This window comes from Neomonachus schauinslandi, chromosome 5 (genome assembly GCF_002201575.2).
Source record: "Neomonachus schauinslandi chromosome 5, ASM220157v2, whole genome shotgun sequence".
Taxonomy (NCBI): domain Eukaryota; kingdom Metazoa; phylum Chordata; class Mammalia; order Carnivora; family Phocidae; genus Neomonachus; species Neomonachus schauinslandi.
In genome coordinates, this window is record NC_058407.1 from 74,875,102 (window position 1) to 74,889,520 (window position 14,419).

Sequence of the window (14,419 nt, forward strand, 5' to 3'; positions counted from 1 at the left end):
CCCTGCTTGTGTTCCCTCTCTCGCTGTGTCTCTCTCTGTCAAAAAAATAAATACAATTTTTTTAAAAATTAAAAAAAACCAAAACCTGTCACTTAAGCTCTGCTAGATGATGCCTTTTTACATACCATAACAGTGTCAGCGGAAGCTGACATACTGAGGCTGTAAGATGGTGTGCTAATCTATAATTGCACATCTACACCTTTTCTCAGTGACACCATTGCTTTATTACAAGGCTCACGTCTATAGGCATTTGCAGTTGCCCACAGAACTCTGCGTCGTTAGAAAACAAAATAGCTGTATTCAAATGCCTTGAAATTTCTCATGGGAAAGAGACAAACTATAAACCTGAAGTCAGTGATATTATTTACACAATACATCCAATAGAGTTTTTTTTCAAAGTAGATGCAAATAGATAAACAATAAACATTTCAATGAGAATATTGGCAATCAGAAATACTTTTTAAAGCAGGGAATAAACATTTTCATGTAAATAGATTTCAATTTGTCATGAGAAAAGACCCCTCCTTTTTGAGTCTCCAAAGGGCAAATCAAAACCTTTGTTTACGGAATGTAACCCTTTCCAACATTTATTACAGTTATGTATACTTTTGTCTGATTTTTCTTTCTAGATTGTAAGCTTTTTTTTTTTTTTTAAAGATTTTATTTATTTATTTGAGACAGAGAGAATGAGCGACAGAGAGCATGAGAGGGAGGAGGGTCAGAGGGAGAAGCAGAGGACTCGATCCCGGGACTCCAGGATCATGACCTGAGCCGAAGGCAGTCGCTTAACCAACTGAGCCACCCAGGCGCCCCTAGATTGTAAGCTTCTTGATGGTGAACTATGTTTAATTCATATTTGTAACCTCTGTAGCATCTTGCACAGTGACTTCTATATAGTAAAATGCTCAGTGAAATTTACTGAAGAAAACTGCATTAAAGAAAAAATGTGCATTACCATTAACAGTAATTCCTCTTGAAGGAATGGATCCCAAGTAAAGAGAAATTTACATGACAATTTCTGTATGAGGATTTTAATGGCATTATTATTTATAATAGTAAAAGTCTAGAAGCAATTTAAATGTCCCCAAATAGAGTATTTTATATAGTTTATTCATTCTATAGAATAATATACCAGCCTTAAAAATGACATAGTTGAAAACTTTTAATACCCTAGAAAAAAATCACCATAAAATGGTAAGAGAAAAAAGCAGGATTCAAAACTGTGTATTCAGTATGATTCAAGGAAGGGCACCAAAGTATTATCAGCAGTTTTTATTGAGAGATGATTATGGGTGATTTTATTGCCCTCTTTCTACTTTCCCACATCTTGCAAATTTGCTAAAATAAATATGTATTGCTTTTATTACTAGGAAAAGACAAACACACGTTTGGGAAATAAATGAATGGGGTTGGCAGAACCTCTTCTGTGACCAGTCTGAAGGAAAATAATCTGATTTATTCCAGCTGAAATGAATGGGGTTTTTTAACCTTTTTTTTAAGATTTTATTTATTCATTTGACAGAGAGGGAGAGCACAAGCAGGGGCAGCTACAGGCAGAGCGGGGAGGCAGGATCCCCGCTGAGCAGGGAGTCCGAAGAGGGGCTTGATCCCAGGACCCTGGGATCACAACCTAAGCTGAAGGCAGTTGCTTAACTGACTGAGCCACCCAGGTGCCCCCCAAACGAATGTTTTTATCCTGAACTGATCAGGTCTCTCACAAACTTCCTGGTTGTGAGGAAGAGATGTAAGTAACTCCCATCCAAGGACAAAGAGAAGTTCTACCTACCGGTATGAATATGAGCAAGGCTCGGCTGTGAATGGGATCTTGAACTTAGAGCTAACACTGCATCCACAGCCTCACCAGCGTGATCCTCACTTCTCCAGCCAATTATCACCCTGTGTCTTTGCTGATCTAGAGTATATTTAAGAACATGATCGGTTCTTGCATAATATGTTCAATACCATAGGCATAATGTTTCCATCTGAAAATAGACTCGTGCTCTCTGTGCTTTTCAGACTTTATCAGATGTATTCTGGTGAATGTTTTAACTATATTATACTGCATTCATATCCTAAATGAGAGGACTGCTCTAGAAGTATCGATACTGTTCAGTTAGGGTTGCAAGCACCAGGAAATTGCCATTACTTTGGCACATGTTCCAGCTTTTCATATGATAATATAATTTTGCTCAAGGAAGTTTTGAGAATCCACTGATACATGTAGTATGTGGTCAATAAATGTTCATTTAATGACTGTGCAAGAATTTTTTGTAGTAACTAAACAGTTTATAAGGGAAAACGGCAATTTTAATGGTCACGTGCAATATTATAGAGAGAACATAAGACAAGAACAGGTTGATGCCTACACATTGAACTCATTTAGTTTTTATTTCAACAATAGAAGAAACATGAAGTTACTCCATTTCTCTGGTCTGATCTCATTTAAGTTCTAATGAAGTATATTGAGCAAGAAAATATCCTTTAAATATAAGGTAAGTATCTTTAAAAATATATAGAAATCGTAGAGTACTGTGCACAACATATTCCAATGTGGATTTTGGAATATTCAACATCCAATAAGAATGTGTTTCTAAAGAGTACTTCTGAAAAATCTTGTTTTTCCTATCAACCACTAGATGTGGAAATTAAATGACACTACAGATAACAGTAGGCTGTCACCATCCGGTCCAAAGACAGCCATTTACCAATAAAATGCACTCTTGAAGAACAGCCTTTGGTTTGGTGTGCATAATTAAAACCGCATTATCGGGGCGCCGGGGTGGCTCAGTCATTGGGCGTCTGCCTTCGGCTCGGGTCATGGTCCCAGGGTCCTGGGATCGAGCCCCGCATCGGGCTCCCTGCTCGGAGGGAGGCCTGCTTGTGTTCCCTCTCTCGCTGTCTCTCTCTCTGTCAAATAAATAAATAAAATCTTTAAAAAAATAAAATAAAACCACATTATCATAATTTTACTTGAATTCAAGTCAGCTTTGTTTTTGCATCTGCTGGAAAGAAGTGACATTAAAGAACTCTTCACAGGAGATAGTTAGACTTTTAATAGGTAATGTTTTCATCAGTTAGATTTTATTTTCATCTTTGTTTGATATTTATTAAGTAGGCATACTTACCTAGGTTTGTAATTTGAAGAGACTTTCCATATTACATAAGTATATTTAGTAACATGGACTTTATTTTCTAATAAAGTAAACCAGAATTAGGGCAACTATTTATGAGAATAAAGAGAAGGCTGACTTCAAAATATATATTACTTTCTGCTAATTCTAACGAAATAGTCAGGTTTGAAGTCTGAATCTACACAAATATAAGAAAAATGGTAATTCTCAGCAGCAAGCTAATGCGAAGTTTAGCAGTGTGACAATATCTTTTTTCTTTTAAAGATTTTATTTCTAAGTAATCTCTACCCCCAGCATGGGGCTGGAACCCACAACCCTGGGATTAAGAGTTTCATGCTCCACCAACTGAGTCAGCCAGGCACCCCATGACAATCTTTCTTTTCTTACCTTTGTATTAGGAAGAAAGTTTGTGCAAATGTATTTGGGGGTGCTGCAAATGTACTGGGGGGTTGCCAATGTATTTTAAAAAGATGTCCTTATTTTTATAGAAAATTTGGGTGAAAGGGTCATTCAAGGAGAGAGTTGGAATTAACAACTAGAAGAAAGAACAGTTTAGTCTCCGGCTATATGTTGAAAAACATGAGTTATCTTAAGGATTATTTATAGGGTCAATTACAAGTTCATTAGAATTGACAGTTACCAATAAGTCTGTTGAATAAAATTATTTGATTCAAATTTTTATTGGAGAAGCATAAATGGGCATGTCCCAAAGCTTCAAAAAGGCACGAGACCTATTTGTAAAATAAATATTGCGATTTTAAGCCATCATTGTCATGGAATGAGATTTTGTAATGCTCACTCCAAATTATTAGAATATCTTAAAAGACTAGTTTTTGAACATGCTATTGCTTAATGTTCATTGGGGTTGATATTTTTAGATGGATAATAACGTCTAAAAATCTAAATAACATGTAATTTAATAATTTTAAAAACTGAAACAATCACAATGTGAACAGGATTATATTTGTTTTCATCTTATTATTTATTTATTTATTTATTTATTTTTTAAAGATTTTATTTATTTGAGAGAGAGAGAATGAGAGACAGAGAGCACGAGAGGGAAGAGGGCAGAGGGGGAAGCAGACCCCCTGCTGAGCAGGGAGCCAGATGTGGGACTCAATCCCGGGAATCCAGGATCATGACCTGAGCCGAAGGCAGTCGCTTAACCAACTGAGCCACCCAGGCGCCCCCATCTTACTTTTTAATACGGCCCCACCTGCCCACCCCATTTAATAGTGTGATCTATTTCACTTTCTCCACACCCCAACCCAGCATAATCTCTCTTCCTGGTTCCGCTTTTTTTCTTTTTCCATAAGTTTCACTATATAACATACTTTGATATTTACATTTTTATTCTGTTTACTGTTTTTTGTGTATCTCCCTCATCAATGCAACATATCTGATACAAACTCCAAAAAGACATGAACCTTCTTTGCTTTGTTTTCTGATATATTAAGCCCTTAGAGCAAAACCTGGCTCAAAACAGGTTCTCAGGAACCTCTGAGATCATGACCTGAGCTGCAGCCAGACATTTAACCGACTGAGCCACCCAGGTGCCCCACTAATTTTTGTTTCTGACTTAGTCGTAAAAATTTTGAGAGCCCATATTTATTTTTTCTTTTTTGAATAGATACTATATTTCCATGGTTGAAATAGGAAAACAATATAAAAAGGCATTCACCTCCTAGTGAGGAATTGCTCCCCTGGCTCCCTTCCACCATACACTTTGCTCTTTTTATCTGTAAAAGAGATAACCATTTCTATAGGTCTCCACTGCTACTTTACCAAAAACAAGAAAAAAATTAATATATATTCTGATTTTCTCCCTTTCTTTCCTATAGGGTAGCTTAGTAAAACATGAGCCCTGATATTTTCAGTACCAATGGCTTTCAATGAGGTAAATAATTTCTTTCCTCTTTGATTTATTTAGAAGTTGATATAAATCACTTATTAATCTTGGGCTATTAGCTCTTCTAAATGACGTAAATCTTCCTGTGATATTTGACTGACATTTATCATTCAGAACTTCAAAGGAAGTCAAGTTATGAAGCTATCAGTAGGGATCTTAGTTTTACTTAAATATACAGTAATTAAAATGTCTACTGCTGTTATGAAATTTACTTTAATGATTTTTATAATCTCCATACAATTTGATAGGTATGTCAGAATTTAAAAATTTTGTTAAAATGTATGGCTGCATTGGGTTATGGAATTATTGCAAGATTCAACTTGATAACTCTTTGAAGTAATAGCATTAAAATGTTTTGTCCCAGATAATAAGCACATTATTTTTTTTTCTTGCAAGCACAGAAACTGGAAAATCCATTCTGTTAATAATGAAGTCCAGGTTCTGGATAGGTACCTTCACTGTCCTGGGATGGAGCCCCGCCCTGCAATGGGCTCCCTGCTCAGCAGGGAGTCTGCTTCTCCCTCTGCTTCTGCCCCTCCCCCCACTCATGCTCGCTCTCTCTTTCTCTCTCGAATAAATAAATAAAATTCTAAAATAATAATTATTTAAAAAGTAATAATTAAAAAATAAAAATTAGCATGAATTCTAGAGAAATAATTGTTTTAAAGCAGGCTATGTCAGCAGAAGTATTTTGAAAAACATAGAATTTGTTCAAATTTAAGCCCTGGTATTTACAAGCTCTGTGCATTGGAAAGGTATTTAGCCTCTCTACGCCTCAACTGTCTCATTTTATAAATGAGGATAAAAATGCCCACCTGGCAAGGTTATTGCAAAGATTAAAGGAAATGACATATGTGACTTCTTTCAAATGGTGTTTAGTCTTTGATAGCTAATATTATTTCCAATAACATAATGCTTAGACTATTGGAGTCTTATCTGGATGAAATTCTTCATTCACTTATACATGCATTAATTCAGTTGTAACTTTTCTTTACTCTTTAACAGGATGTCACTATAGTTATGATTTATATATCTTTATATTGTTTTCTACATTTAAATTACATTATGAATTATGTTTACTTTTGATACTGGCAATACTTTTTCCAGTGAGATTTATCTTCCTTGACAGTTAATGTTGTGGCTGAATTATCCTTTTTTCTTAAAGTATTTCAATGATAGTTGATTCATAAAATGTTTAAGAAGAAACTGTCAGATGATTTCATTGTACACATGAAGACTCCTTCAAACACAGAGATCTAGATTGAACAAGACAGAATAACCATTCACTTAATTTAGAGACCATTTCCCTCAATTGGTTGGTATTTAGTGCCTGCTGATATTACAACAGGTAATGCTAGGTTCTATAAACTCAGTTCCAGATGTGTTATAACTAAGGTATGATGGCAAGGGGCCAAGGAACCCATCTCTCAGGAACCTATTGCTCAAGTTCAAAATTTGAGTTCCCACAATGTACTAGTCAATGTGTGTACAACCCCAAATAAAGAAAATCCCTCCTACAAGTTCCCATCAATTCTGGACTCTTCCTTACCTCCAGTGTGGATGCAGGGCTACCCATATCACCTGCAAAATGCGGGGATAAGAAGAAACTTTCTTGGTTCTCTTGGAGGCTGATCCAGTTTTTAGCTTTTGCATGTAACTATCAGCTTCATTGTGTAAGAGAAGATCATGGATCAAACAGACTTATAGATCCAACCTCCAGGAAAAGCAATGACTTTCAGAAGAGAAAAAAGGAGAGGTTTGGGGGAAAGTTTACACTATTATTTCTAGTGTTTTATTCATACAACAGGTAAGCAGGCACCTTTAGCTAGAATTGTTGCGGTGCCCATTAATTTGTTTCGTTATGGTGAGGATTGCATTAGAGGTTTCAGCTCATCAAAACCTCACATAAGTCCATATTTGCTCCAACACATATTTGAAGAAGGAGCTAGTAAATTAGCCTTCCTCAAAGTTTTGGGACTCTGCTGTTCCTTCATATGAAAGAGAACAAAGAAGGATTGTATCCCAAATAAAGCATACAGACTTCATTCTTCTTTCATTAAAATAATGTTTCTTTCTTTTTTCCTTAGAACAGGAATTTTCTTCATGTTGGTACATTCCTAATCTAATTCAGCTAAGTGTATCCTCCTGCCAAAATATCCTTTTAGAAAAGGATACCTTACAAGTGGGAAAAGATTACAAGTGGGAGAGATGACAAATGGAGAAAATGGGCAAATTTGATTAACATTATTTACTAGGAATGTGTAGAGATGTCAAAATGTCATTTAGTTTTTAGCTCAAATAAGGGCTCTGCATAAATATATAAATCATATAGAAATTCATATACTTTTTCTTTTGTGATAAATACAAGTCAAAATGACATACAGAAAGATTGCTCAAACTGATAACAAGGTACCATAGATGAAATGAACAAAAAGATAACCAGTTTATTTACTGGAAAGAGTTTTGCATTACACCATATTCAGTTGGTAACATAAACCAAGATATAAGAATTGATATATCAGCTTTTCTTAGCATTGGAGTGCCTTTTCCAACCATTGAGTGCATGATCAGGTTACGCAAATACAAGCACATATCATAAATGGATTCTCCCATGAGACATTCACTTAGGATTGTCTACAATAAAAAAATTAAAAAGGACAAGCAATAATAAATTCATAAGAATTTTTCTGAGTTTAAAATAAATGCTTATGTCTTTGAGAACAAGTTTCCTTTGAAATTTGGATTTTAAAAAATGATTAGCAACAAAAGAGTTTCTTAGGTCAGTCTTTTAGTCATGTTTTCATATGGTATTATCATTAGGTGGAAACACTTCACATCATTTAATCCCAAAAGGCATAATAACAAAATTGCAATTAAATGTAGGAATAGCAGAATCATTACAACAACAATTATATAGTGTACAAATCAGGGTTGGCCACACATTACACAAATGTTAATACTGGAAAGAAATACAATTCAGAATCATGTATGGTTCATCATATACGTGTAATCATGCAAATAAAAACACTGAGTAGATTACAAAAATATCATAAAAGATTTTCAAAGAATTGTTTAATTGACTCTAACAGTCAAACCATGGAGCTTAAAAATTTTGTGGCAATAATGGTAAAATCATTTCTTTCCTCTAAGATTCGGTGCATAATCATATCCATAAACCTAAATGACAGAATGATTCATTCTGGATATTCAGTATTACTGAATAATGGTTTGTCAACAAAAAGATGGCATTTCTCTTTACATAGTTCTCTGATCTTTGCTTTTAAATGACTTTTTAGAAAGAAAAACGTACAGTCACACTAAAAGCATCCAATTTACTTCTCAGTGTTTTTATTAGAGAACCATAACGATCAGAGAATATTTCTGAAAGAAAGAAAAGTTTAAAAAAAATGTGTTCTCGGCCAATGTTATACAGCACTTAAACTCCATCACAGAAATAATCTGGCTTGGTAGTTTATCCAGGCATCAGTTTAAATAGGACAAATTTTAAATAACTCTGGAGGAAAGGGATAAAAATACATTGAGGATTAGAGCCATGCATTTCAATATGGAAAGGAGACCAGATATAGGTAATAATCTCCTTACATTCCTAATGGAGAGAAGATCACAAGAGAAATAAGACTCCTATAGTGTTCATATTATGAATATGGGAAAGCTTACATGATGTGAAATTTCTCATGCAAACATTTTACACACATACTTTTATGTACTCACACCCTTACAGTAAAGGCAGTTAATTACTCCTCTTCTTAAGTAGAACATTATTTCTGGAAAATCCTCAATTGGGGAACATATCTTAATACTAAATATCTTTTTCAGTTATACTTTGAGTAAGAAGGATGAAAGAGATGCCTCGACAAAATCTTTCAGATGTCAACATAATTGGATCAGGCTACAAATGCAACACATTAGGGACTATAGTGGTTAACTTGGCATTTAAATAAAGATGAACTTACTTACAGAGGCAACTCATCTGGGGGCATAATTACAGACAGTGGAAAAGGTCACTCGGGAGCTAGATTGGTCTTATATGTCCAGAGAAATGGATTTCAAGGTAAAAATTACTTGTCGATATCAGCACTGATCATGCCATCTATCACAACTCCAGTTCAACAACTTTTTGAAGAATTATTTCTCCTTTATTTGAACATATTCTTCTAAATTTTTTGCAATCTTAAATACAAGGATTATTTTAAATCATCCTGGTTTATAAACAAAAAACCCAGAGGACATTTTTTTTTTTAATTGTGAACTTTATCCTAAGAGTTCCTTTTGAATCTAGTCCTACTTTCTATCTACAATATCAATGTGTTTGGTCTCCTTGGGCTGAATCAGCACAGTTCCTTACTGGAAATCAATTAGTGTCCCTTGATGTGTCTTTCTGAAAGACAGATTATGTCTTTTGGCTGATTGATTATAACAATTACACATTAAATTTGCCATTCTTATCCTAGTAGAAAATATATTTCATTTCTTCTTTTTCATATTTTGTAACTTCTACTTGAGAATTATAGAGGATTTTATTTAATACTGTCCACATTCACAGTTGGTTTATTTGACCAACGTTTCATGGTTGGTTGAAACAGAAGGACTATCTGTACAGGAATATTTTCCAAGGCATTAGAAAGAGGAAATATTGAGATTGAAGATCCTTTTAAGAAAAGATAAAAATTTGAGAGGCATTTGCCCCCCTAAGGGATTGCATACCTTCTATTTCCAAAGTATTCCTGAGGATATTTGTTTTTTTAGACTGATAATTGAGGCTTTTTATAGTAAAATTACTAAAGATATTATGAAATATAGCTGGAAGAAAAAATAATACCAATGATTTTCTTTTTTTTATCAGATATTTTGGAAAAATTAAGATTGCCATCCTATTTTCAAGGGATAAAATATTTTACGACTAATCAGCATAACTTTAATGTATTTTTAAGTTCAAAAGAAGCATAAGATTATGGAATCCCAGAATTATAATACATTATCATAAGATACCTTGCCACCTAACTCAATCCTTACTAGATAACCAATAATATTTAATTTTTGAAAAACCAATATTCCTTATGATTATCAATTTCAGTGATTCATTTTCCACTGTTAAAAATCTCTTTCATCAAGGTAATATAAATCCTTCACATTAAAGACTTAGTTTTTCTTATTCCAGTCTTAATAATGATATCTAGAGCTGGTACCTCTTGTTAAATTTCCTTTCCTTGCAGATTACTATTGTACCTCCTCTTCCTTAGGCTAAATAAAAGTATCATCTTTCTAAATGGGTCTTTTCTTAATTATTTAATAGCTTTATGTTTCTCAAAGTTCTCCAAATTCCTCTTATTGAAGCAGAATTGGATGTATGAAAGGGATCTGATGAATGAGAAGTTGATTGGAAAGAATAATCCAAGGGTCCTGTATACCCCTGTGCACTCAGGCCAAAGGCAACTTATTGATCCCTTAAATTTAATTTTTTAGCTTAGAGGAATCCTCACTTAGGAAAGCATTTCTGCCTAATGACTTCTTTTTAGGATGGTAATTGTGCTTACTTTTAAAAAACTACCGAATTACTTTGCTAACCACTCTTACTGGTTACCTTTAATCTTTGCCCACTGTGTTCCCAATAATTAGCCAAATTTTATTGTATTTCAGTAGTTGGTTTTTATTCCCCAAGTCTGTCTTCAGTTAGTCTCACTGGGATTCATTCTTTTTGATTTTCACTGATTCTTCAATAAATTTCAATTTCCTTTTGAATCCTGATTTTTTTTTTTTACAGGTACTAATTTTAACCAGTGCCACACATATGCTTTTAAATGCCTCTAAATAAATACAGATATGGCTCAGTTTAAACTAGACTAAATGATGCCACAGTGTAAATACATGGAATTCTCTCCTACTGCTTAGGGACTATTATCTAATTTTGTGCTGAAAATTAGACATTTATTTCCAAGTTTCTATATCTTCTTGGCAACATTTTGCTAAAATTAACATGTTTATAGAATTCATATTTCAAAACAAGCATTTCCCACTCTATTAAGATAAAGAACTGAGATAAAACCAGCATATAATAGACTCGAGGGTAAACTTTGCATGGGAAGAAATGAATGTTTCGTCTATAGCGTAGTTTTTTCACCAGTTCATAAATGCAGAGTCAGGGAGCATGAAAGCAATACCACACTGTCAGTCAGCACACAGACAGTATTGTGTGACAGTACTGTGAGTAATTCCTGCTCAGTTCCCTGTACCACCAACAAAATCGATGCGGCAACACAGGAAGATGTTCTGAGGTACTTCTTAAAAAGGCATATTTTCCCTCAGGCACAAAGAGTTTTTATTAAAAGTCAACTTAGCAGCTATGCCACTTCTCAGGTCCAAAAACATGATGCTTGAAAACCAAATAAAAAGAAAAGAAAAGCAAAAAGCAGGAATGGGGAGTGGGGTAGTTTCTTTTAATTGAACTCCAACAAAACCCACACTGTCTCACTAATACTGGATTACAGACAGATACAACACCAATAAAATGAAGCAAATGTTTAGGAACAGCAAGGCAATGCAGGTAGGAAAGAGCAGAACATTAGGTTGCCATGATCTGGACTTTGTGAAGATTTGTTTTGTTTCTTGTTTTTGTATTTTAACCTGAATCTCTATTTTGGTGAAGATTTCCAGTTACTCCAAGTTGCATAATAAATGACACTGTTGAAAATAGCACTCATATAAGGAACTCAAAACCTCTTGGTTGCTTTGGTAATAATGTGGCCACTACTTAATAGATGTACGACTGACAAAACTGCACTGTGCTTTATGATTTACCGACTGGCTGCCATCTTTGATGGACCATCCATTAATGTACCACCCACTCCTACTCAGTAACCTGAGATCTCCACAACTAGATCTCCACTGTTAGGGCCCTGCATTGTTAACTATCTTTTGTGTTAACAGTGAGGATTGTTTTTGTTTTGAAGAGAAGTTACAGATATAGTTACATGAAAAGGTCAAACCGTTATGGTTTTAAATAAGTTAAGGCTACCTGACTAGACAAGGAACCAGGGCTAGGAGCAATTGTGTGGGCAGCACTTGATAGTTAAGGAGCCCAGGAGTGTTAGACCTTTCAGCTAAATTAGCTGTTTTCCTTGTTTGTCAGATTATGTGCAAAAGAAATTTGCTATGAAAATCCACTGCCTTAAATCAAGTCATAAAAGTTACCCAGCAGAAGCTGTAAATGAACGAAGAACATGTACTATCTCAATATAATATAATGATTGTAGGCACCTGAGTGTTTGTCAAAAGTAGACAATGAGCTAAGGTTTATTATTGTTTTTTTGGCAAGGAAGATTCATTAAGAAAAAAAAAAACCTGGGCGCCTGGGTGGCTCAGTTGGTTAAGCGACTGCCTTCAGCTCAGGTCATGATCCTGGAGTCCCGGGATCGAGTCCCGCATCGGGCTCCCTGCTCAGCGGGGAGTCTGCTTCTCCCTCTGACCCTCCCCCCTCTCATGTGCTCTCTCTCTCTCTGTCATTCTCTCTCTCAAATAAATAAATAAACAAAATCTTTAAAAAAAAAAAAAAAAAAAAAAAAAAAAAAAAAAAAAAAAAAAAAAAATAAAAAAAAAAAAAAAAAAAAAAAAAAAAAAAAAAAAAAAAAAAAAGAAAAAAAAAAACCTAACAGTAACGAAACATACAATCCCAATCAAACATTGAACACTTTCTGGGTAAACTAATTAACCAAAGGCTAACTTACATCTATCTATGTATATATTTTCCCATTTGATACCCTTTTGCAGGAAAGACTCATAGTAGGACCCTGAATTTGGGAAAGTAAAAAAAAAAAATTCTGATCGTTACATAAACACAGCTTTTTGTTTCCCTTCACGTTATTTAGCTTTCTTAACGTTATCACACACACATACACACACACAAAGGGGCAGCACCAGTGCATCTACTTGTCTGCAATTTTTAAAAAATTAAAGATGCTGTCAAAAGTTGAATAAGTCAATGAATCATAACATAGTCTTTCTTAGATTTACTTACTGATGTCAAGTGAAGAATTCTAGTTAAAAAAAAAAGAAAAAACAACCAGCAGTTAATGAGCTACTGATGAGAAAATAAGTGCATAAACAATATCAGTGTAGCAGCAAAATAGTTATTGTTAACATTCTGATGCACCTCATTTATTATTTTGTGCAAGAAATATGACCACAGTCTGGCCAATTCCAGATTTCGAACTAAATTAAAACTCATACTTAATTGAGCAAATTATGCGTATTTAACAATAAAGGAATTAAGTTCACCTCTCACAGAAATGATTTTTATAGACATAAATCATGTGGCAAATAAAATACAAAATAAATATCAATGACAAAAAATATCGGAATCAACTTCTATAGCTGAATTTGAAGTACAAGGAAAGATGATTTTACAATATATGTATTTTACATTGTCTTAGGTCTTCCTTATGCTATCGAGGTAAAGCCAGCCATCTGAGATACATAGTTCCTGTTTCCTTTTATTTTTTGTTTTCATTGAACTCAACCATAGCCATTTGATTGCAGAATTTTATCTGTGAGACTTAGAGAAACCATAAAATGTTTCATCACACTGGAGTCTGTGCTTTGTGTTATTTTTCTTTACTTTCTCTCATCTTCCAAAATGATGAACATGAATCCAATCCTACATCTCACACCCGCTGGATCTTGGGCAGTATTCTGTATGTGGCTACAAAGCATTCACCTTAGATATCCGTCCACGGGAGTTGAAGACTAGGGGTAAGGAGGCTTGGAGAGACAGTGGAGAGGGGCGCAGTGCGGGCTGGAATGTGGCTGCTCATCAGGGAGAGCTAGGTCAGGACTGAAAATGAGAAACAAGCGTGTCAGAAAGAAATGCATTTACAGGGGGCCAGGCACACTCGTAAGGGTTAGAGAGACACAATCTTTTCACAGAAATTTTAAAAACATAAACACAAATTTTGCACAGAAAATAGTTTAAATCTAAAGCATGCCAAGATGACTGCAGCTTTTCAAAAACAATGCAAAAAGAAAGAAAGTAAGTAAGAAAGAAGAAAGAAAGAAAGAAAGACGTTAGGGAAATGATAAGTAAACCCTTCCCCCAATGTCGCTCTGTTCAATTTCTGCACACAGGTCTCTGGGTTAGTGGCAAGATTTCTTCAAATCGGTTCTTTTAAAACCAGTATGCATACCAATCACCTGGGGGATCTTGGTAAAATGCAGCTTCTGATTTGATAGGTCTGGGGTGGGACCTGAGAATCTTCATTTCCAACAAGCTCCCGGAGAGTAGACAATGCTGAATCAAAGCTTTAGAGGACCCTACAGTTCTCTAGTAGATTCAGATTCCATAGGATAAGTAATTTGCCCATGGAAG

At 34.7% G+C, this 14,419-nt stretch overlaps 1 protein-coding gene across 3 annotated transcripts in view; it reads right to left on the bottom strand.

Moving 5' to 3' along the window:
- Window positions 1-13,800: 13,800 nt before the first annotated feature.
- The window catches only part of BICD1 (BICD cargo adaptor 1), a 205,427-nt gene continuing 204,808 nt past the window's right edge, over window positions 13,801-14,419 (bottom strand). For all 3 annotated transcript variants that reach the window (XM_044914891.1, XM_021690666.1, XM_044914890.1), the window contains one exon: window positions 13,801-13,888. In XM_044914891.1, the coding sequence (XP_044770826.1) occupies window positions 13,801-13,888 (88 nt within the window). The remainder of the gene's footprint in view (window positions 13,889-14,419) is intronic.